At 49.5% G+C, this 23,960-nt stretch overlaps 1 protein-coding gene across 2 annotated transcripts; it reads right to left on the reverse strand.

Moving 5' to 3' along the window:
* Positions 1-1,305: 1,305 nt before the first annotated feature.
* On the reverse strand, positions 1,306-12,417 carry ifnlr1 (interferon lambda receptor 1). Of its 2 annotated transcripts, XM_060053396.1 has the most exons (8): positions 11,379-12,417; positions 10,717-11,228; positions 9,168-9,321; positions 6,142-6,314; positions 5,209-5,396; positions 4,221-4,362; positions 2,406-2,535; positions 1,306-1,466 (listed from the first exon to the last, which is right to left on the reverse strand). In XM_060053396.1, the coding sequence occupies exons 2-7, from the start codon at positions 10,757-10,759 to the stop codon at positions 2,468-2,470; spliced, it is 768 nt and encodes a 255-aa protein (XP_059909379.1). In that variant the 5' UTR covers positions 10,760-11,228; positions 11,379-12,417; the 3' UTR covers positions 1,306-1,466; positions 2,406-2,467. The 2 variants fall into 2 exon arrangements, with proteins under 2 accessions (XP_059909379.1, XP_059909380.1); XM_060053397.1 differs by lacking the exon at positions 11,379-12,417 and having other exon boundaries at positions 10,717-11,315.
* Between the last annotated feature and the right edge of the window lie 11,543 nt (positions 12,418-23,960).

Here is a 23,960-nt window from a genome sequence, read left to right on the forward strand (position 1 = left end):
GGAAAGGGTTAACCTAGTGATAGTTAGTGCTTGGCACTTGGTTCTATGAACATCCTTAACGTACACTCATTGTGTGCGCTCTGGATGAAAGCGTCAACGAACGCCCTGAATGTACAGTCTGCAACTGCCTTAGAGCCAATCACATCTCCATCTACCACATGAACCTGCATCTCAGAGGTGTCGAGCCTCAACCCCCCCCCCCCCCCCCCTGCCCGCCCGCATGCGTCCGGTCCGGTGTGGATGGGTTTAAATATGTCCTTCAAACAAGTCCTACAGAGGCGTGCAGCCCTGTGAAGCCCCATTAGCTAGTCACGGAGGCTAACCCTTCAGCAGGACATCACAGCTTATAATTGGCTTACATTACGTCACCATTCACAGAGGGAGAAGAGCTCCTGGGGAAAACAACACATAGCAAAACACCGTCCATCATAGAGCTGTCATTTCTGACTCCACCTTCGGAGGGTGGGGGTCGGGGCGCCACAGCGCCGCGGTGGTGGGGAGGCCCCACTGCAGGCAGGGCTGGGGCGGCGGGGGGCGGGGGCGGGCCCCTGTCAGGTCCGTCCTGTCCTGGGAGGATCCATCAGACCCGGTGATCCGTCGGAGAGCTCCGTGGTCCTCACTCCTGGACCCGGACTATCCAGTCCCGGAGAGCGTCCTGCCCCCCCCCTGCTCCTCCTCCTCCCCCCGCCCCTCAGGCCCGCTGCAGGCAGGGCACCCCTCTGGTCACCGCAGGGGCTCTCCCCCACGGGGAACCAGTTTCTGTTTGTACCCCGAGGCAGTGGAGTCCGGCTCTGGGGCCCACGTGTGGGGGACCCCCCAGAGTGCACCGAGAGCAGGGTGGGGGACCCCCCAGAGTGCACCGAGAGCAGGGTGGGGGTGGTGGCGGCGCTCTGGTCGCAGCCCGAGCCCCAGTCCTCCGAGCCGCCCACGCTGAGGGACAGCAGCATGTGGGGGGGCTCCTGGGCCTTGTACCCCACCTCACCCAGGAGCTTCTCCTTCTCCCCCTCCCCCCTGCCGGCCGAGGCCTGGAAGGCCCCCATGGGCAGCACCAGCACCCCCTGCTGGTTCTCAGAACCTGGACGACCAGCGGCCCGGGGGGGGCGTCGCCCGGACCGCTGGGGGGCGTGGCCTGGTGTCCCCCGGCGTCCCCGTGGGGGGTCCCCTCGGGCCGGTGGCGGGGGTCCTGGCCGGTCTCCCTGACGACCACCTGGGCGTAGCCCCCGGAGGACTGGGTGGGGGTCGACGGGCCCCGCCCCCCCGAGGAGGCGGAGCCGCCGCTGTGGTCCGCGGCCCCCAGGCCCCAGGCGTCGTCCTCACAGGGGTCCCCCTGGGGGGAGTACCCCCCCGGGGGGGTCGCGGCCAGCAGGGGGGGACCGGTCGGGGTGCACAGGGCCCGACCTCCGGGACGGAGCAGACCAGGTCGGAGGGGGCCAGGAGTCTGGGCCAGGGGGGGGGCCCCAGGACCCCTGTCGGGAACACACACACACACACACACACAGACACACACACACACACACACACACACACAAAGACACACACAGACACACACACACACACACACACACACAGACACACACACACACACACACACACACAAAGACACACACAGACACACACACACAGACACACACACACAACACACACACAGATAGGCAGTGAGTGTGTAATCAGAGAATTCTGTTTCTAATCAATTAGTAATAACTAATAACTATGAATGTTGTGACCACCGTGAGTCATGATGGATCTGAAGGGAGGAGGTCCACATGAAGCCGTCCCATTAGAGGGGACCTCTGGAAGGGGCGAGGGCCCAGCAGTGGATTAGAACGGTCCCTGTGGAGGGGCCAGTGGGGGGCAGTGGGGGCCCCCACAGGGACCCCCACTGAGACCCCCACTGGCCCCCCCACAGGGACCCCCACTGGCCCCCCCACTGAGACCCCCACTGGCCCCCCCCAAAGGGACCCCCACAGGGACCCCCCAAAGGGACCCCCACTGGGACCCCCCACAGGACCCCCACAGGACCCCCACAGGGACCCCCCAAGGGACCCCACTGGCCCCCCCACAGGGACCCCCACTGCCCCCCAGGGGTCCACTGGCCCCGTGACCTCTGTCCTAGACACGCCCCTGAATGACATCATAACCAGGCAGGAAGCAGGAAGCATGCAAACAAAAATACACTCTTAACAGCTGAGCCCTGTTGCATTGTGGGTAAACCCCAGCTATGTCGGATTGCTTTCACTGAACACAGACCAGAGGGCGCACACACACACACACACACACACACACACACACACACACACACACACACACACACACACACACACACACACACCACACACACACACACACACACACACACACACACACACACACACACACACACACACAGGGGGCATTCCAGGTCCTACCATGGAGGAAGGTAGGCGGGGCTTCTTCCGGGGGTGGGTGTAGAGGTAGACCAGGAGGGAGGTCAGGACCCCAGGACCAGGACTAGACCCCCTGCCAGGAGGACCCAGGGCACCTCCGCCCATCGACCTCCTGGGGAGGGGAGAGGGAGAGGAGAAGGGGGAGAGGAGGGAGAGAGAGTAGGAGAGGGAGAGGGGAGAAGGGGGAGAGGGGGGGAGAGGAGGGGAGAGGAGGGAGAGAGAGTAGGAGAGAGAGAGGGGGAGAAGGGGGAGAGGGGGAGAAGGGGGGGAGAGGAGGGAGAGAGAGTAGGAGAGGGAGAGGGGGGGAAGAGGGAGGGGGGAGGGGAGGGGAGGGGCGTGGAGGGAGAGAGAGAGATTTAGCCACGTGAAACACACACGCTTGTCTTTCAGACGCCGCCTAGAGGGGCGTGGCACCTCCGAGAACAGGTCTGGGCGGGGCCCCGGGCGATAGGAGGGGGACTTCCAGTAACCATGGAGACGGTGCGTAAGAGGCCCGGGGGAAACCACGCAGTTGTAAACAGAAGCGTTGGTTCTCCCATTGACCCCTAGTGTAGCAGAACCTGTTGGAGTCGCACTTATCGTATGTTGTACGTCCTGGCACTTAACAATGTAACTTATTATTGTGTCGCGTCTTATCCTAGCTATCTGTGTTGTAAACGGGAATGGGTTGACCTAGTCATTGTTGGTTCTATGAACATCCTTACTGGACCCACAGCGATATATTCTTGTTTCTCTTCTTCTGATTAATGTACTAATTGTAAGTCGCTTTGGATGAAAGCGTATGCTAAACGCAGAGTCGTAGTTCCTTTGAACAAGACGACCGTTGAGAAGAAGACCCAACTCCTTCTCACACTGAACCGGGTTGTCAGTGTCATACAGAACCGTGTTCTGTATTACTGGAGTACGGGAGAATCCTCGAGTGTGAATAAAACCTGTCCTAATGAAACTGCCCCAGCATGAGAGACGCTGGGCGAACACAACAATGTCTCCCCATGATGACCAATCATTTCAGGATTAATTGCTAAAGAAAGACAGAAGAATCATCATGACTACCAACTCAATAGGTAGTATGCACTGGCTGCTGTTTGCATGACACACGAGACACACGGTTGTTTATGACACACGGCCATGACTGTATTCAGAGGGCGGGGCCCGAGACATTCTTGGCAACTCATTTACAGTCACTCTGTCTCTTTTATAGTCCATGACACATTCTAGAACCATCCAAGTTATCAGCTGTGGCACACACACACACACACACACACACACACACACACACACACACACACACACACACACACACACACACACACACACACACACACACACACACACACACACACACACACACACACACACACACACACACACACACAGGCACTGCAATAAGAATGTTTTGTTGTTGCCTGCAGGGCAACAAAGGTGTTCATTGTCTCAACTATTTCTCTGTCTCTCTATGAAATGTTAAGAAAGTGAAGTATATTAATGTCTCGGTCTTCAGGGATTTCTGAACACCTTCACATAATTATATATATATTATATATATATATATATATATATATATATATATATATATATATATCTGTTTTGTGTCAGAAGTGTGGATGTATATTTGTTTACAAAAAGACACCTGTGAAAGTGTTATCATCAAAGAGTTGTTTGTGTTGTTGTGTTACCGTGGACATTGTTTTGATTAGAGTTCTTTGTGTTATTTGTGTTTACTTGAACAGTATTATTATTGGTGTGTGTTGTTGGTGTTGTTGTGTTGATTGTGTTGTTGTTGTTGTTTGTGTTTACTTGGCATGCGGACGCAGAAGGTCTTGGGGTCGCTGGGCGGCCGTCCGAACAGGAAGTTGGGTTTGTACACCACGTGGCCGCAGTACCGCGTGTCGTTGTTCTTCAGCTGCACCACGTAGCGCCCCGTGAGGCTGTCGTTGACCTGGGGACGAGATGGTGGGGGTCAGGGTCAGGGGTCAGGGTCAGGGCTCAGGGGTCAGGGTCAGGGGTCAGGGGTCAGAGGTCAGGGTCAGGGGTCAGAGGTCAGGGGTCAGGGTCAGAGGTCAGGGGGTCGGACTCTGGAGCTGGCCTCGTATTGCCTCGTTATCTTGGGGACGACTGCTGATGGTCTGACCAATCAGAGCCTCTGAACCAGCCAATCACAGCCAATCACATGTGTAGGGCGGGATGTGTCTCAGGAGGCAGAGCGGGTCGGCTGGTAACCAGGAGGGTGCTAGTTCGATCCCCGGCTCCTCCTAGTTGAGTGTCGAGGTGTCCCTGAGCGAGACGCCTCACCCTGACTGCTCCTGACCAGCTGGCTGTCGCCCTGCGGGGCTGACTCCGCCGTCTGGGTTTGACTGTGTGCATGAATGGGTGAATGTGTGTATGAATGGGTGAGTGTGTGTATGAATGGGTGAGTGTGTGTATGAATGGGTGAGTGTGTGTATGAATGGGTGAGTGTGTGTATGAATCGGTGAATGTGTGTATGAATGGGTGAGTGTGTGTATGAATGGGTGAGTGTGTGTATGAATGGGTGAGTGTGTGTATGAATGGGTGAGTGTGTGTATGAATGGGTGAGTGTGTGTATGAATGGGTGAGTGTGTGTATGAATGGGTGAGTGTGTGTATGAATGGGTGAGTGTGTGTATGAATGGGTGAATGTGAGGCAGTGTTGTAAAGCGCTTTGAGCGGCCACTGGTTAGAACAGTGCGGTGTAAAGGCGGTCTGTTTGAAGAGGAACCTGAGAATAACCAGACTTCCTTCCCTGACATGTGGAGGGGGAGACCCACCAGGGCAGCCCAGTCGGGGTGGGTGACCGTCAGGGTGTACCCCACCACGGGGTCCGTTGTGCTGCGGGTCCGGCTGCCCTTCAGCAGGTCCTGGAGGGCCACGCCCCCGGGCCCCGGGGGAAGGGTCACATTCAGGTGGAGGGAGGAGCCAGAGACCCTCAGGGACAGCAGGGGGGGCCCCAGAACCGCTGGGGGGGGGGGGGGGAGGAGAGGGAGAGAGGGAGGGAGAGAGAGAGAGAGAGAGAGAGAGAGAGAGAGAGAGAGAGAGAGAGAGAGAGAGAGAGAGAGAGAGAGAGAGAGAGAGAGAGAGAGAGAGAGAGAGAGAGAGAGAGAGAGAGAGAGAGAGAGGGAGGGAGGGAGGGAGGGAGAGAGAGAGAGAGAGAGAGAGAGAGAGAGAGAGAGAGAGAGAGAGAGAGAGAGAGAGAGAGAGAGAGAGAGAGAGAGAGAGAGAGAGAGAGAGAGAGAGAGAGAGAGAGAGAGAGAGAGGTATAATAGAGAGTAAAAGAGAATGTTTGGGTGACATAGGAAGAGAGAGGGACAAATGTCAACAGATGAGCACAACGCGCGCTTGAATCATAACCTATTGAAATTCACATGGGCCAACAGAAAAGGCCACGACAATAAATTCCACAAAATGACACAAGAGATGCTGAGGTTCTTCAGGACAGATAGCTTATGACATTCAGATTAACACGAGTTTGATGGTAACATTTATGTGAACACAAAAGCAACGCCAAAGCCAACCAACGCCTTATCGCGCTGATGTGACCGAGCGCCACCCGAACCCCAGCATCATTTCTAAATATGTGTCCGAGCCCGGGTTTCCATGCTCTAGTCTGTAGGGGCGTGTCCGTGGGGGCTGTTTGGGGGCGTGTCTACGGGGGCTGTTTGGGGGCGTGTCTACGGGGGCGTGTCTGTGGGGGCGTGTCTTACTGTCGGCGACGGGGTTGAAGCGGACGCTCTTCTCCAGGAAGCGCCCGTTGGCGTACAGCAGGGCGTGGTACTCCACACCGGGCAGCGGGGGCGTGTCCGCCGTCAGGTCACATGACCGGGCGCTGATGTTCTGACAGCCGCTCTTGCGCAGCAGCGGCGCCCCGTCCACCGTGCTGAAACACAGACCGACCAATCAGCCGCTGTTTGGCGCGGACGCCGTTTGAGTGTCGGACATGTTTGCAGTTCACTTCTGCTTCCCGACACGACGTCCAACCCTGTCCGTCTCCCCGTGGACGTATGAACCAGCGGGGGTTAGCAGTGGATCCCTCCTTGGATTATCAATCACCAGGAGGAGAGACAAACCTTAAGGTCATCACCGCTCTGTTTTATCTCCTACGTTTAAACGTAGAGTTTGCCAGTATATTAGCGTCGGCTAAATGACAAAATGTTAACCTCTCGGGATCCAATATGCATGTCAGGCGACCCAGAGTCGGACCCCGACCCCAAGGCTGGAAGACCCTGCAAACCAAGCCTGCCTGGAGCTATCGCTATATCAGTCCTTAAAGTCTCTGAACTCAGCGTCAGTGGCTCTGAATACGAGTGTCTGCTCCTTAGGAACACAAGGGAGGATGGAGACAGAGTTTCTCGCCGTATAGCTTCATGCTGCGTGGGGAGAGGCTGTTTGTAGCATCACTCCTGCCCTCGTTGGCGGGTTGACCAAGACTACAAGGTTCAGACCTTGGACTCAAGGCTCACACCTTATACATCATAAATCAACTGTAATAAATATTACAACAGCAATTTAAATATTATCTAATTTCCCAAGAAGCTGATTAATAATTATTACTGTGAGCTTCGTTTGGTGGCCTTATCCCAAGCTATTTGCTTATCTTTTTTTCATTGAGCAGCTCTGACTTCAAGTATATAGTCACAGTGCACACATTCACAGCATGTGGAAATCCAGTGGAATTAGGAGGCAGTATTGTCATTTGAAATTCATTAACAGTGCGTACATAATTTAAAATCTATTCATGTCAAATGCATAATAACCTAATAATGAATGCCTAATCCATGGTTTGGTTTTTAATGAGGAGCATCAGACAGGATGCTGAGGTGGTGACGTTAACTAGAAGGTTTGGAGGTCTGACATTCAGACGTCTTCATCCCCCAAACAGAAGGTCTGTGTTACGGACACTGTGGTATTCTGGGCCACTCCTGGACCCCCTTACTAAAGACAGCCCTTACTAAAGACAGCCCTTACTAAAGACAGCCCTTACTAAAGACAGGCCTTACTAAAGACAGGCCTTACTAAAGACAGCCCTTACTAAAGACAGCCCTTACTAAAGACACCCCTTACTAAAGACAGCCCTTACTAAAGACAGGCCTTACTAAAGACAGGCCTTACTAAAGACAGCCCTTACTAAAGACAGCCCTTACTAAACCAGGACAGCCGTTACTAAAGACAGCCCTTACTAAAGACAGGCCTTACTAAAGACACCCCTTACTAAAGACACCCCTTACTAAAGACAGCCCTTACTAAAGACACCCCTTACTAAAGACACCCCTTACTAAAGACACCCCTTACTAAAGACAGCCCTTACTAAGGACACCCCTTACTAAAGACAGCCCTTACTAAAGACAGCCCTTACTAAAGACACCCCTTACTAAAGACAGCCCTTACTAAAGACAGGCCTTACTAAAGCCCTGATGATTCAGAATTAGAAATGAAGGAATAGTTGAAAGCCCTCAGTCTGTTCCCTCACTTAACTACCTCACTATAGTACCTCAGTCTGCTCCCTCACTACTTCAGTCCACTACCTCAGTCCACTACCAAAGTCTGCTACCTCAGTCTGCTACCTCAGTCTGCTACCTCAGTCTGATACCACAGTCTGCTACCTCAGTCTGCTACCTCAGTCTGCTACCTCAGTCTGATACCACAGTCTGCTACCTCAGTCTGCTACCTCAGTCTGCTACCTCAGTCTGATACCACAGTCTGCTACCTCAGTCTGCTACCTCAGTCTGCTACCACAGTCCGCTACCACAGTCTGCTACCTCAGTCTGATACCACAGTCTGATACCTCAGTCTGCTACCTCAGTCCGCTACCACAGTCTGCTACCTCAGTCTGCTACCTCAGTCTGCAGCTCAGTCTGATACCTCAGTCTGCTACCACAGTCTGCTCCCTCAGTCTGCTCCCTCACTACCTCAGTCCACTACCTCAGTCCACTACCAAAGTCCGCTACCTCAGTCCGTACCTCAGTCTGCTACCTCAGTCTGCTACCACAGTCTGCTACCTCAGTCTGCTACCTCAGTCCGCTACCACAGTCTGCTACCTCAGTCTGATACCTCAGTCTGCTACCTCAGTCTGATACCTCAGTCTGCTACCTCAGTCTGCTACCTCAGTCTGCTACCTCAGTCTGCTACCTCAGTCTGATACCTTGCTAGCTCGCTATTTAAAACACGGATGTCGAGGACTGAAACACAGCGCGGAGCACGCCGGGAGAAGTCAATAGCACAGTGCGCAGGCACTTGACATTTGTCTGGGAAGACGCTGGGGATAATTACAGCAGCTGGCATTTCCACTCGCTCCCGTCGTCTGAGGAGATTCAGCTAGACGTGGGAGAGGAGGACAGAACGCTCCCTGGATCCTGAAGACAGACCCAAAGGTTCTCCTGTTCCATCACAACCACCACCACGGGAACGATGCTCAACCTTTAGAACCGGCTGCCACGGGCCAATCACAACACAGGATGCTGGCCAAACAGAACTCGGTATGCTACCCTAACACATAACTGTGTGAACCTCAAAGGCTGATGGCAGGTGTCTGATCGAAGTCACAATAATCAATATGGCTTAAAATGTCTGAGGAAGTGTCTGAGAACCGAACAAGAAAGACTTCGAATATGACTTATTCGAATATGAAGTATTGCAAATGTTTTTATATTCAGTCGTGTAGGTGATCCCGGTGTAGTGGCGTGACGTGATTGGCCGAGGTACAGGTCGGGTGGAGACAGGGTGACGGGGTTACCTCCGGGTCCTGACGGAGTAAAGCAGCCCTTCGTCCTCCTCCGTATGGTTCCAGTGCAGCACGTTGTAGAAGTTTCTAGAGACAAAGTAGGGCATCTTGTCACCGACGGCAGGGCTGCCGTCACCGACGGCAGGGCTGCCGTCACCGCGGGAACCTGCAGGACGAAGAGTCACCAGCCATCAGCATTCAGAGCGTACGGCGTCTGTCTGAATCTATACGCTCCTATGCACACATGGTATAGAATATTTATACTCTGCGTACGGCCCTGGCACAGGGAAGTAGCCTCACTTCTCTTCCCCACAGATCTCACTTCCTCTACAGTGTGATCTTTAGCTCTTTGACAACACAACAACAGCCTGTTGTGTTGTTGTTTGTCCTCTCTGGCTACGTGGTTTGTGTTCGGGTGAACCTTAACCCCCCTTAACCTTAACCCCCCCATTTGCCATTTCTCTTCATCATTATTCCATCGTATTCCTTTGAACCAGTGCAGCACAGCCAAGACGTTCAGAATGTGTTCAGAACAGTTCGATCGCTGGGCCTCCTTGACCTTCAGCTGGCCCCTTCCCCTTAACCCTTGACCCCTTAACCCTCGACCCCTTAAACCTGGACCTCTTCCCCCTTAACCCTGGACGCTTTAACCCTGGACCCCTTCCCCTTAACCCTGGACCCCGTCCCCCAGGCCCCACCCCCGTCCCCCAGGCCCCACCCCCTTACCTCTGGCCCCACCCCCGTCCCCAGGCCCCACCCCCTTACCTCTGGCCCCACCCCCGTCCCCCAGGCCCCACCCCCTTACCTCTGGCCCTATAGTTTAGTTCAGGTTGTCTTTTTGAGATAACTAATGTTATTTAAGACGTAAACAATCGTTCACGGAATACATGTACGTCACATCAATTAATGAACAACAACGTGCATGAAGATAAGCAGAAGCATCACGCTGTCTGGTCCACCTACTGCTCTGTCCATTTATTAATATTTATATATATACATATATATATATATATATATATATATATATAATTTATATATATATAGATACATATACCACAATGTATAGATTATATATATACCATGTATACATATTGTATATACCATGTATATTTGACAATTATTCGCCGAAGGCGTAGTGAATAGTTGGGTCTCGGGGCTGTTCCCCACTATTCAAGGAGCCTGAGGTGAATAATTGTTTTAGTATATACTACACGTGAACACTCCAAAAATCAACAAGACAACACTTTCTGCAGGGATTTATTTTAATTAGCGGTGTATCGGTTTTTTATTAGCGTGACGAGATGACCGTCACGCGTGCTGAGAACAATATACCGAGTTTGAGATCTCAATCTTGGGATGTTGCCCAATATCCCGAGATAGCGAACCAATCAAATTGCGCCATTTTAGGAGGTTCAAGCGTAGCATATTTACCTATATATATATATATATACATATATATATATATACAGCATGTATAAATAATGTCTATACCTTTTTATTTTAAATATATGTATATCTCCGACCTCCTGCCTGTCCTTAAAGAAGGAGTAAGCCGTCTCACCGTAGCACCACAGCACACAGAGGAGGCTCCTCAGGAACCTCATCCTCTCAGCGCTGGTCCCGGTCCAGACCCGGCGCCGGTCTCTGGGTCTGTGTGCTTCAGGAGGGGGAGGTACTCCACGTTAAGTCCTCGTGGGTCTGCTGCCGGCTGCACACAGGTCCTCAGGGCGACAAACGGGTGTTCCATGGAGACGATCCAACCGCCGTGTGAGACGTACCCGGCCAACAGCTCACTCACTCCTCAGCCCCGCCTCACCCACACCTCGCCTCAGGTGTGCTGGCTCGGGGCGGGACCAGGTGAACTTTGGAACGTTTACCTGCTTGTTCCTGTTTCCCCTTTTTTGATCTCTCTCTCTCTCTCTCTCTCTCTCTCTCTCTCTCTACCTTTATCTCACTCGCTCTAACTCTGGCTTCCCCTCTCTCTCCCCGTCAATCACGTTCTCTCTTTTTTTTTCACTGCGTGTGTGTGTACGCCTCTCTCTCTCCACCTCTTTCTGTGTGTCTCTCTCTCATCTGGAGTGTGTCTCTCTCTCACCTGGAGTGTCTCTCTCTCACCTGGAGTGTCTCTCTCTCACCTGGAGTGTGTCTCTCTCTCATCTGGAGTGTGTCCCTCTCTCATCTGGAGTGTGTCTCTCTCTCACCTGGAGTGTGTCTCTCTCTCACCTGGAGTGTCTCTCTCTCTCACCTGGAGCGTGTCTCTCTCTCTCACCTGGAGTGTGTCTCTCTCTCTCACCTGGAGTGTCTCTCTCTCTCACCTGGAGCGTGTCTCTCTCTCTCACCTGGAGTGTCTCTCTCTCACCTGGAGTGTCTCTCTCTCACCTGGATTGTGTGTCTCTGCGACGCCCACAACCTGTATGACTGGTTGGGGCTGATGGTGGGAAATGATTGTCATAATGAATGGCCAAAACATAGAAACCCAAAGAATGCAGGGTGTTTGTGACACACGCAAACGCACACGCACACGCACACGCACACGCACACACGCACACACACACAGTATCACAATAGTTTGAAAATAGAGCAACTTTTGTCTGGGTACTGCTGGCCATCTGTACTACAGTGCTCAACCAGTTACTACACATTCCACTGGAGGAAGTGTGTGTCTGTGGGCGTGTGCGACTGTGTGGTCACAATAATAACCTCCTCCTCCAGCAGGACGTCCAGACCTCAGTGACCTCCTGGTGCCACGGTGCAGCTCCTCCTACTCCTCATATTTAGGCTCCTCCTACTCCTCATCTGGAGGCTCCTCCTACTCCTCATCTGGAGGCTCCTCCTACTCCTCATTTGGAGGCTCCTCCTACTCCTCATCTGGAGGCTCCTCCTACTCCTCATCTGGAGGCTCCTCCTCCTACTCCTCATCTGGAGGCTCCTCCTTCTCCTCATCTGGAGGCTCCTCCTCCTACTCCTCATCTGGAGGCTCCTCCTCCTACTCCTCATCTGGAGGCTCCTCCTACTCCTCATCTGGAGGCTCCTCCTACTCCTGATGTGGAGGCTCCTCCAACTCCTCATCTGGAGGCTCCTCCCACTCCTCATCTGGAGGCTCCTCCTCCAACTCCTCATCTGGAGGCTCCTCCCACTCCTCATCTGGAGGCTCCTCCTCCTACTCCTCATCTGGAGGCTCCCTACTGGCCAGTTCACAGGATATTCATTTCAAACGTTTTCTTTACGGTGCGTATGAATATTTATGGCCTATGTTGTGCATCCTATGTTGTGCATCCTGTTCAGCGGGGCGCCTCCGGACCCCCGCTGAACAGGCTGTGGCTCTGGAGGCCAGCGGCCCTCAGACGGTTAATGTTCCGCATTCATACTGCGCTTTTCTAACATTCACACATTCATGCACACATCCACACACCGCCGGCGTAGTCAGCCGCGCAGGGCGACAGCCAGCTGGTCAGGAGCAGTCAGGGTGAGGCGTCTCGCTCAGGGACACCTCGGCACTCAGCTAGGAGGAGCCGGGGATCGAACTAACAACCTTCAGGTGACCAGCCAGCCCGCTCTACCTGCTGAGCCCCATGCCGCGTGTCCTCAGTGACAAGCCGCCCCAACCCTCACTGGCGGGTGAGGGTTGGGGTGAGGGAGTGAGGGTGGGGGTGACGGTGTGAGGGTGGGGGTGATGGTGTTGTGAGAGAGCACTGGCAGCAGCACAGGACATGATGGAGTCGATCCAGAGAGCTGATGGGAGGGATCGCTCTGCCGGTCTCCTAGAGACTAATCTCGTATTACAATAACCTTGTGTTCTCAGGGACTATTAACACAATAAATTAGTCAATATCGTGCAACGTTTATGATGTGTGTATTGCACCGAGCCCTGTTCCCTCACCGCTGATAAGCTCAGAGCTGGTGTTTAAGGTCAGCTAGTTGATAAGCAGCAGCCACCGGACTAGCAGGCTAGGTTAACTAGCAATAGCGACCGGGCTACCAGGCTAGGCTAACTAGCAGACACGGTGGTAGCCTCCTGGGTGTAGCCTATCAGCATCGAGACGTCAGCGAGGGGGAGAGCCGGTAGGATTGATGGGAGACCACAATCTGAACTCTTTACCGTCCAATTGGAAACGCATTAGGCGATCTGGGATGTTATATTGTTATATTATAAATCCGTTGAGCCGTCGCACTCTGAATCAGACTTGCGTCGTCAGGCGATGCTGCGTGACCGCACTGTGTTTGAATAAACAGGACGCCATCTACCATCATCAACTAAACCAACCGCCCCCCCCCCCCCCATCTCATTATGGGATGGATCCTCATCTGCATGGTGAGGAACATGACGGGTCCTCTGAATTACTGTTGCCGGGCCGACCATGGACATATTAAAGGATGGACCACAGACCGAAAATGGCCGCCCATTCATTCCTATGGAAACTGCTCAGTGGCGCAGGGCATCATACAGGAGCGATTTGCTTCCGCGTTATGTGGCCAAGACACGTGACCTAGTCCGTGACGTACCGGATGCAGAGATCTTCTTCTTCTTCTAGTTTAGTGGAGGATCATAGTTTTTCCCCATATACCGCCACCTACTGGACTACTACACAGGAGTTTGTGACAAGGACGTTGGCAAATGATACTTTAAATCATAAAAATAAATTCAAAGAAAAAACCAAACTAACGAAACAAAATAAACAAAATAAAACAAACTAACAAAAGAAATGAATAAATAAAAATAAAAAAATATTTATATTTATACTTAAGGTTAAATTCTTCTAATTAGGTTAGTATCTTTTAGCTAATTTATCAGCAATTTCATTGCCATATATTCCATGGTGGGCTGGAATCCAACAGAACTGAATAACTAAACCAAGGCTTATAATATTTAAAAGAAGATGCTTTACCTCTATCACCAAATCTTCACGTATTGAATTATCTGTTATAAAACTTAGTATCTACAACCCATCTAAGAGCGGTTATTATTGTGGCCATCTCGATTGAGTATACTGATAAAGTCACCCACTCTATATCCATATCCTTTTTCAAATTCTGGAATATATATGCCAATACCACATTGTCACCAACTTAGTATCAACACCCCATCTAAGAGCGGTTATTATTGTGGCCATCTCGATTGAGTATACTGATAAAGTCACCCACTCTATATCCATATCCTTTTTCAAATTCTGGAATATATATGCCAATACCACATTGACACCATTCTATGATAGCTGATAACCAAGGTACACACTGTACTATAATCAAGAGGACATACAGGCAGTACAAATAAAAAGAGATAGAACTTTATTGATCTGGAAACTTCATAAATATGTAAGATTCCATATAATACCATAGTAACATAGTAAACGTATGTAGGCCTAAAAAATTCAGTTCAATGTTATTGCTTAAGAAACAGATTCCTTCCAACTAACTATTTACGAAAAATGCAATCAATAATTTATATAAAAGTAAATGTTTACATATCGACCAGCAACGAAGTTGGAGCAGCCTACCCAAATAATGAATTGTAATACACCAACATTGTCAACTGCAGTGGCGATTTTAGCCTGAAATTTCTGGTGGGGCAAATTTATATGACGTCATATTACGTCACAAAAATAGAGGTAGCTGATTATTATAACAGTAGGCCTACGTATATAGACCAGAGTATAGTATACCTGACCAGGTCAGGTATACTATGGGCTGCATTTTGAGTGCCAGCAGGGAGCAGACATCCTATTTCAAATACATTTCACATGCTTTAGCGCTCAGTACGACACAAAGATGTTGCCTATAATAATAATAATAATAATATTGCATTATATTTTAAACGCACTATTCTTTCCAAAGAATCTCAGAGCGCCAACATGGTACGCACTATAATATGGCATTAAAGTAAAACAATTAGACAGACACATAGCTTCAATAACTTCCATAATTTATTAACAAAAAAGACGATCTCCTTCAGCTCCATCTCCTGCTAATTTCATGCTTTACCGTTCTTTCCGCCAGATGCTTCAGGTCTTTAAAGCCATCAGTGGTCCAAACTGAGTCTGCGTTAGTGGTATTTCCAAAAAGAAGGCATGGAACGCAAAACAGTTCTCTTTTTGTTGTGCTCGCAGTTAGCCATGTCTTTCTTTCAAACCACTCCATCTTGAAATTTCGGTTCGTTTTCTCACCAGGCTGGTTCAGAATGAAGTCGTCTGGTCTGTGTGGTCCCAAACGTTTTATTTCTAATTTTTCTTCCTGCGGCAATGTGCTGAATTGCACCCTCAGCAAATAATCTACGTTATTCATCGTTATTCATTCATTAAAAAACTCTTTCAAAATTTTGTAAAATCTACCGATAGCGAACTCTTCTGTAAGTCTCCTGTAACTCAGATCTCACTCTCACTGTATGTTTTTTTGCTTAGTCTCGGGGTAGAGTTCTCGCAGGTTTCGCATTATCCCAGTCTACATTACGTAGAATACGTAGATTACGCAGTTAACGTCTAGGGGCAAATTTGAAATTGCCCCTAGCCTCAATGTTAACTTTGGCCGGTGTGGTTCGCGCTCATTGGTGTTTCTATGGTAACGGTGGGGCAGCGTGGGTCTTTGCCCCTCCGGAAACAGGAAACGGAAATATAGACATAACGTTCATTCAAGCAAGCACACAGGCAGTAGAACGCACGAATCAAATTACTCCAAAACAAGGCTATAATGCTTGTGAGTCAAGTTTATTCACATAAATATGTACGCTACTTTGCATATAAAAAATATATATATATAGTTTGCCACGAAGGAGGAATGGATTGAGCCTTCTGCTCAACAGCGCCATCTCGTGGGTCTGGTGGGGCACTGCCCCACCTGCCCATAATGTAGAAACGCCACTGGTCAACTGTCATACATAGCTAACCATAACCCTGTCATACATAGCTAAACAAGCAAATTAAAATGTAATACCTACCAACGCAACTGAAATGTTAATATTAGACAATTAACACAACCCGGTCTCACGAAAAGTCGTGACACTGTCACGTTATTTAATCTATTGAAACGTGTTCAGGATCACGTATTTTCAAATTTTTCGTGTTTTAAAGCACAAATTTCAAACCCATGTATTTCAATTGGAAGTATTTGTCGTGTCACCAGCACGACTTCCAAACTAAGGTTCTGTGCAGGAGCGTTCTCCCTAATGTCCCTTAAGGAGCTCCGTACAGTACATTTATTGTTAAAAATTGTGAACAATATGACAGCTTTAGGCCACCCGTTTCTACTTTCACCTTTGATTCTGAGAAATTGTGACAATTCACGGATATAGGCTATTAAATGCAGGTGCGCTGCTCAGGCAAACCGCTAAAGAAAAAAGGGTAGCTGCTTAATCTTAATCTTGTATGTCTTGATGTTTTGATCTAGCCATAGATCTATTGTCTTGTTTTTGGCTATGTGAATGGAAGTCCGCGTCGATGCCTCGCAAGTCCAGTGTCGCGAGCGGACGTGACATCTAGAAGTCATACCGTATAATAATGGGTTATCATTAATATTGATGCGTAGGGGTTGATTATAACTCTTGTTTATTGTTTATACCACAGTCTGGGGAAATACTCGTATTCTGATTGGCTGCAGGGTGTGTATTATCTCCTGATATAGGCTACAGACACCTGCTAAGTAGTTCCAGTCAGTGTTTAGATTCTCGTTTTTTTTCACACACACACACACACACACACACACACACACACACACACACACACACACACACACACACACACACACACACACACACACACACACACACACACACACACAATGCATTTCGCTGCAGATATTCCCTCAATTATTATTACTTTCAAAACGTTGGCCAAGGTGGAATATCCTTTTTATTTGGGCTGCTTCTTGGACATTTTGGGTGGATTTTGAACGGTATGTGGGCGGGACGTTTTTTGCAGGACCTGGCAACCCTGCGCTGTTGCCCGGGGTGCTGAAATGCTCCGGAACAGATCTGGATCCACTATGGCCAAAAGACTTGTATGCCCCCCCCCCCCCCCCCCCCCCCCCCCTTAAATAAATTATATGGCAGAATAAAGAATAAATTCATGCATTATCATTCAACTTGAACATGTGTTTTTACAGTATAGCGTGGTGGAGGGCTGACGTATGTTGCCCAACCCGGAAGTGAGCGTCGCCCTGGTTTCCCTTGACAAAAAGCCAACGGGTTTTTCCATTGGATTTTTGCAGAAAAATTAGCATCTTTGAAGCACCTCCTCAAAAACTGAAAATAAATAAATAAATAAACAGATCTGTGCTCCAAAGAACGAAATGTAAACCAATGCATTCTGAATAATAATAATAATAATAATACATTTAATTTAGAGGCGCCTTTCAAGACACCCAAGGTCACTTTACAGAGCTATAGTCATCATTCAAAACTATGTAAAACAGACTAGGAATAAAAGAAAAACAGAGGTTAAACATGAAGAATAATAATAATTAATAACACTCAAAGACGACTACAGTGAAGGGGGGACCTCACTAACCACCACCAATGAGTAGCACCCACTTGGGTGATGAATGGGAGTGTTTCTCCGATTTTTCCATGCTACACAGAACGAAATGTAAACCCATGCAAATAAAGACTTCATGGATGTGTGTGTGTGTGTGCGTGTGCGTGTGCGTGTGCGTGTGCGTGTGTGTGTGCTAGTTTAGCGAAAGCAGCGTCCTTAGCAACCTGACGTCATTGAAACATGCGTGCGAGCCGATAAAATCTTCCTAATAACTATAAAACTAAAGATCAGACGTAATCACTGACTAAAGATTATGCAAGTAAAAAGTATATTTCTCGCTAGAAATGTTATTAGAAACAAGTTAAACGGTGATTCGGTCCTAAAATAGACCTATTGCATTTCCCATTCGATTAATAAAGAAACCAATCCCGAGATATCCCCGGACCCATGCAAGTGAACGGAGCGTTCCACGGCATTGAGAAGACCCGTGTAATAAAGACCCATAATATTGCTGTTTATGGCATAGATTTCTCCTCAGATTAGGCTAATTTATGATAATGATAAAATAAAAGTAAAAACGCTCGGGCAGAGAATCTAAACACTGACTGGAACTACTTAGCAGGTGTCTGTAGCCTATATCAGGAGATAATACACACCCTGCAGCCAATCAGAATACGAGTATTTCCCCAGACTGTGGTATAAACAATAAACAAGAGTTATAATCAACCCCTACGCATCAATATTAATGATAACCCATTATTATACGGTATGACTTCTAGATGTCACGTCCGCTCGCGACACTGGACTTGCGAGGCATCGACGCGGACTTCCATTCACATAGCCAAAAACCAGACAATAGATTTATGGCTAGATCAAAACATCAAAACATTTCTCAGAATCAAAGGTGAAAGTAGAAACGGGTGGCATAAAGCTGTCATATTGTTCACAATTTTTAACAATAAATGTACTGTACGGAGCTCCTTAAGGGACAATAGGGAGAACGCTCCCGCACAGAACCTTAGTTTGGAAGTCGTGCTGGCAAATACTTCCAATTGAAATAGGCCTACATGGGTTTGAAATTTGTGCTTTAAAACACGAACATTTTGAAAATACGTGATCCTGAACACGTTTCAATAGATTAAATAACGTGACAGTGTCACGACTTTTCGTGAGACCGGGTTGATTAACAATATTATGAAAATTACGTAGGTCTCGCATAATCATTCAGGTAATCAATACGTCCGTGCCTGTTACAGCTATTTCAAGTGTGTTATATATCCGTGTTCAACGCCATTCATGTTAAGTAAAAGGACAAATCTCAGACTTTGGAAGTTAAAGGAGTTAATGGAAGTTAATTCGGAATTTAATTTAATTCGGAAGTTAATGGAGCCGTGCACTTCAAAATAGGTCCATAGCAAGGAGCCGTTTGTTTCAGTACGGCTCCTTTCAGCTGCCCACCCAACATAGACTGCTAATAAAACGCTTGAGGAGGCGTTTTACATTTTTACATTACATTTTTTTAGAACAGGGTAGAATTATAATTATGAGCCTTTGATTGATATCCAGACATTTTTTGCGGAGACACAATCCTGTTCCCCACTTGTATTGGAGTGGACGGCGATATCTACTTCTGGGCCACATGAAATGACGGACCCCCGTCCACAGCCAGCTTAAACAGCTGCAATACCAGGCTTGGCCTCTGAGCACTGGTGGATTGCGGAAGTAAGCCCCTATCCTGGGGGCCTGGGGCCGACGGGCCATCAGCGAGGAGGAGGATAAATCAGGGGGCGGAGTCTATCTGCGGCGCCGCGTCCCGTGACGGAGCGGGGGCGGCGGTGCTGAGCGGCGGGCATCGAACCGACGACACCGCCGGGACATCACCCCCGCGTTATCCACTTAGGACCTGAAGGAGAGGGTCGGACCGGGGGGGCGATGCCCCGCCTGGGAGCACCAAAGTACCATCTTATCTAATCTCATCTTCTCTTGTATTAAATATACATTAACCTTCAGGGCGTTTAGCAGACGCGTTGATCCAAAGAGACTCACAATAAGTGCATCTGTCAGAGGAAGAGAAACGACAATATATCGCTGTCAGTACAGTCAGGATGTTCATAGAACAGAGTGACAAACACTAACCATCACTAGGTTAACCCATTCCCCGTAAACAACAATGATAGCTAGGATATGATGCTACACGATGCTAGGTACTATTCTTTAAGTGCCAGGACGTACAAGAAGTGCGTACATTAAGTGCCAGAGGATACAACATACATTAAGTGTGTAAGGGGTTGTGGGGGTGAGGGGTAAGGGGGGATGCTATGCAGTCTAGGTGAACTCTGAAGTGAGTTTTTAATATTATATTATCTTAAATACACACAGGAATGACTTTAGGACTGGGCTTCCAGTTTTAGGGTTCCTGACTGACTGCTGCTCTTCTCTGATGCCGTTACGTTCCACTGTGACGTTCACGGGACAGCGGTCAGAGTGCCCAATTGTTCCTCGTAATTCACTCCTACATAGCATGTGATAAAACTGCAAGGGGATCGGCAGTTTACTTTATTTTAGATATTTCTTCTTTCAAATGCATGAGTATTTCAGGGGCAACCCCATCACGGCCTGCCCAGATCTCCGCCGGGTGTTCCGCCTCATAAACTCACACTGCTACTCTTCATAAAAGCACCGGCATTGCGTTAGTCATCACTCTGCCTCTAGTGCTGCTTTAATCCTCGAGTCACAAAGGTCGGAGCAAAACAGATTCACTCAATAACTATAAAACCAAACGGCCAACAGTTGTTACCGTCAGCAGAGCGTATAGCGCGATGCGTTTTAGCTTATTTTGTTTATTTTCTGAGACTAAACAGCGTTTATTCTGAGTCGGTTTGGTCGGTCTCAGTTGTTATTATATTCCTTAATCCCATGATGCTCTCAGCAAGGAGAAGTCGTTTTTGCCGTGGCGGTAGCTAAGGTGGGGAGGCAGTGCGCTTATGAATTATGGAAGATCGCAGCTCGCTTTCATCCAGAAACTAACGTGGCTTTGTGAGAATGTTCTTTTTTCCCTTTTCTCTGGCGATTCGCTGCCTGCAAAACAGGAGCAGTCTGACAGCTCCACAGATTGGAAATCAGGTGCTGATGCTGCGTCAGTCTGTCGGCCAGATGGACTCATACACACACGAGTAGAATTGCACGTGTAAGGACGTAGTACTACATTGAGACATAAACCTGTGTAGAAGTACTCTCAGACAGATACCTGTGTAGAAGTACTTTTAGAAAGATACCTGTGTAGAAGTACTCTCAGACAGATACCTGTGTAGAAGGACGTTAATCGAATAAATGCCTGTGTAGTTATAAACAGAATTTATGTATGCATGTACTTAGTATATATATAGTACTTATAGACAGATACATCATAGTTCTGTAGTATACCTTATAGACAGATACCTGCATCTTAGTTCTGTACTAGTACTTATACACAGATTCCTGCATAGAAGTACTGTATAAGTACTTATAGATACCTGCATAGTAGTATTGTAGTAGTATTTAGACAGATACCAAAGTATAATGCATAGTAAACGTGGGCAGATACCTGCTAGTACCTCTTACGGTGGGACACCCCCATCCATCTCGGTGTGACTCGCTCTCAGGAGAGGCAGATAAAAGCCGATCCGTATTCAGCAGCCTCCTCTCTCTGGTCCTCGTCCGTCTGCTGATGCTGGGGTTCTGAATCAGGGCCTCTGCTCCTCTGCTGTTGCTGTTGTTGTTGGGATGGATTCACTCTGCTCTAAATAAACCGTCACAATACACCGATGTACCAATCACGCTCCAGCGGACTGTTGATCAGCCCCTCATCAGGGGACGTTGTTTCCTGAGTGTCTCCGAGGCCGCTGGGGGGCAGACAGCAGGCGGAGGGGTCTGGTCCCCTCCACTCTTCCCCGGGTTAGGTGTTAGGGTTATTATGTTGAGGAATGTGAAGGACTGATTAACTTAATGGGTCTTAATCAGAGCGTCTCAATGAGCCCTTCACCCCCCCCCCCCCCCCCCCCCCCCGGCGGGACGTGTCCACATCCTCAGCAGACAGCAACACGTTGCTCCTCCAATCAGGGGTTTGGAGAGCGCTGAACGTGGTGGACGGACGTCTTCGTCGTCACAAAGCGACACCTAGGGCAACCGAAAAACAACTTCACACAATCGACTTTTCGAATGATTTTAGTTTTCTCTAGTTTAACTAGTTTGATTAGGTGATTCGACAGACTTATTACAGGCCCGCGGCATCCTGACACTACATCACTGTTCTGTTTCTGTCATTTTTTGTATTGAATGGGGGGCGGCAGGAGCTCAGGATGCAGAGCGGGTTGGCGGGTAACCGGAAGGGTGCTGGTTCGATCCCCGGCTCCTGTCGAGTTGTCCCTGAGCGAGATGCCTGACCCTGACTGCTCCTGATGAGCTGGCTGTCGCCCTGCTTGGTGGACTCCTCCGTCAGGCGTCGGTGGAATCCCCTGAGCGTAAATAAATGATGTAGAGAGAATCTAAGCAAGCACGACAAAAGATGCTTCTAAAACAAATGGCTCATTCCCCATCACTCTGAACCCTGAGCTCAGCGCATCCCCTACCACCCCGCTGTCGTGGGCGCGGTTCTGGTTCTGATTCCCGTTCAGAACCGCGACTCAACCAGGAGTGACCAGAGTGTCCCTGGAAACAGTCTCCCTTTCACGGGTCTCACGCAGTCGCACAGAGCAGCACAGAGGGGCGGTGGGGGGTCCCAGAGGGGCGTTGGGGGTCCCAAAGCAGCACAGAGGGGCGTGGTGTTCACAGAGTGCGTGTTGGGGGGAGGTGGGTCACTGACCAGGCCTGTGCCCACCGCGACCGTAATGTAAGAGAGAAGCTGGAATGAGACACTTGTTTGACCCTCGTCCGGAAGGCAGCGTCATCAACACATGGCAGGGTGGCTCCTCGCCGATATGAGGACCTGATAGAGGACCGGGCCCGCGGACAGAGCGAGCGGAGGCGGAGAAGATGAGACGATAGACAACAGAGCAGACGGCCGCGGTACGGCTGAGGCCGGACCAGACCTCGGCCGTTGAGCTCCCCGAGCTGCCGAGCCAACACCAGTCCTCTTTAACGTGGAGTCACTTAGCAGAGGCTGGGCTCCAAAGTGCCTTACTGGTCTCCCGGCTGGGATTAATAAAGTTCATCTCAAGCTTTAACAATCAAAGCGTCCAATCGAAAGTGGAGCAAGGATGAATTAAAGTCCAGAGTGCTGCACGGCCAAGCCTTAAAAACTAAAACAACGTGAAGAAGAGCAGAGGAGGGGCAGAGGAGGAGGAAACGAGGTTACCTGACATGTGGGCACTGTTAGAAGGCCTTAGGAGACGCCGCCTGGCCGTCACCATGCCAACAGACGTCTCCATGCCAACAGACGTCTCCATGAGCGGGTTCGACTATCAGTCCCCGTCAGGATTTATGAGGCCGACGAGGCGGCGCGATAAACAGCTTCCGTACTCTGGATGGTAGCCACGATGACGGGAGGCGGGGGAGACACCTCGGATCAAACCGGGCTCTTGACAGACCGGGTTTCTTACGGGCCACCTTTTGTCGCGTCCTTTCACTGTCCTTTTTGCCTCTAGTGTTTTTATTTGTTGCCTTTTCTGAGGATTTATTTGGCCAGCAGCGGGTCCTTGTACTAGTGTTACGCAGCCTCTGCTGTTTCTGGTTTGCTGCCGTCAGGAGGGAGACTTTACAGCCCTGAGCCCGAGAGCTACCAGACTCTCACACACTCCTCAGCCTGTCTCTTTAGATGAAGGTCGTCTTTGAAACTTTCTCAACTCGCAGCAGATTTAAAACCTCAGCACAATATGCAAGAAATCCATTGTCTTGTGAGCAAGGTCTGGGTGCGTTTCCAAGGCCTTTCTCTGCCGCAGCTTTCATACCTGAAGGAGCTTTATTGTGATAAAGATTCCTTTCTAAAGCAATCCTCAGTGAAGGCCCCACCGGAGACAAAGCAGGGCTTTGATGCTCTGGATAGAAACTAAGGACACAGTAAATTCCTGTAGTCTCTCTCCCCTCATGAACATCATTCGTCAAACATCAGTGGAAACGTTCCGCACCTCTCGTGGAACACCACCACGTCCTCTGATCCAACGCTACAAAACACACTTCAGAAGACAAACTCCTTTCTAGTGTTTGTCTTTACAACTTTGAAGATTGATTTCTCTCTCTCTCTCTTGATTGACCAGTATAAACCTGTATCAACCAGAATCAACCAGTATCAACCACTACATCATTTCTCGTGTAAAACAAGTTGTTTAATGGTTGGATTAGCCGTTTAACTATCTGCTTGTTGTATACC

The sequence above is a fragment of the Gadus macrocephalus genome, chromosome 6 (assembly GCF_031168955.1).
Source record: "Gadus macrocephalus chromosome 6, ASM3116895v1".
In the NCBI taxonomy this organism is placed as follows: domain Eukaryota; kingdom Metazoa; phylum Chordata; class Actinopteri; order Gadiformes; family Gadidae; genus Gadus; species Gadus macrocephalus.

Excerpts from the sequence above, each read along its gene's own strand:
- ifnlr1 (XM_060053396.1), bottom strand. The coding sequence starts at position 10,759 with ATGAGGTTCCTGAGGAGCCTCCTCTGTGTGCTGTGGTGCTACG. Across the intron at positions 9,322-10,716 it reads CTGTGTGCTGTGGTGCTACG|GTTCCCGCGGTGACGGCAGC; the intron begins GTGAGACGGCTT and ends TTCGTCCTGCAG. Across the intron at positions 5,397-6,141 it reads CTTCAACCCCGTCGCCGACA|CGGTTCTGGGGCCCCCCCTG; the intron begins GTAAGACACGCC and ends CCCCCCCCCCAG.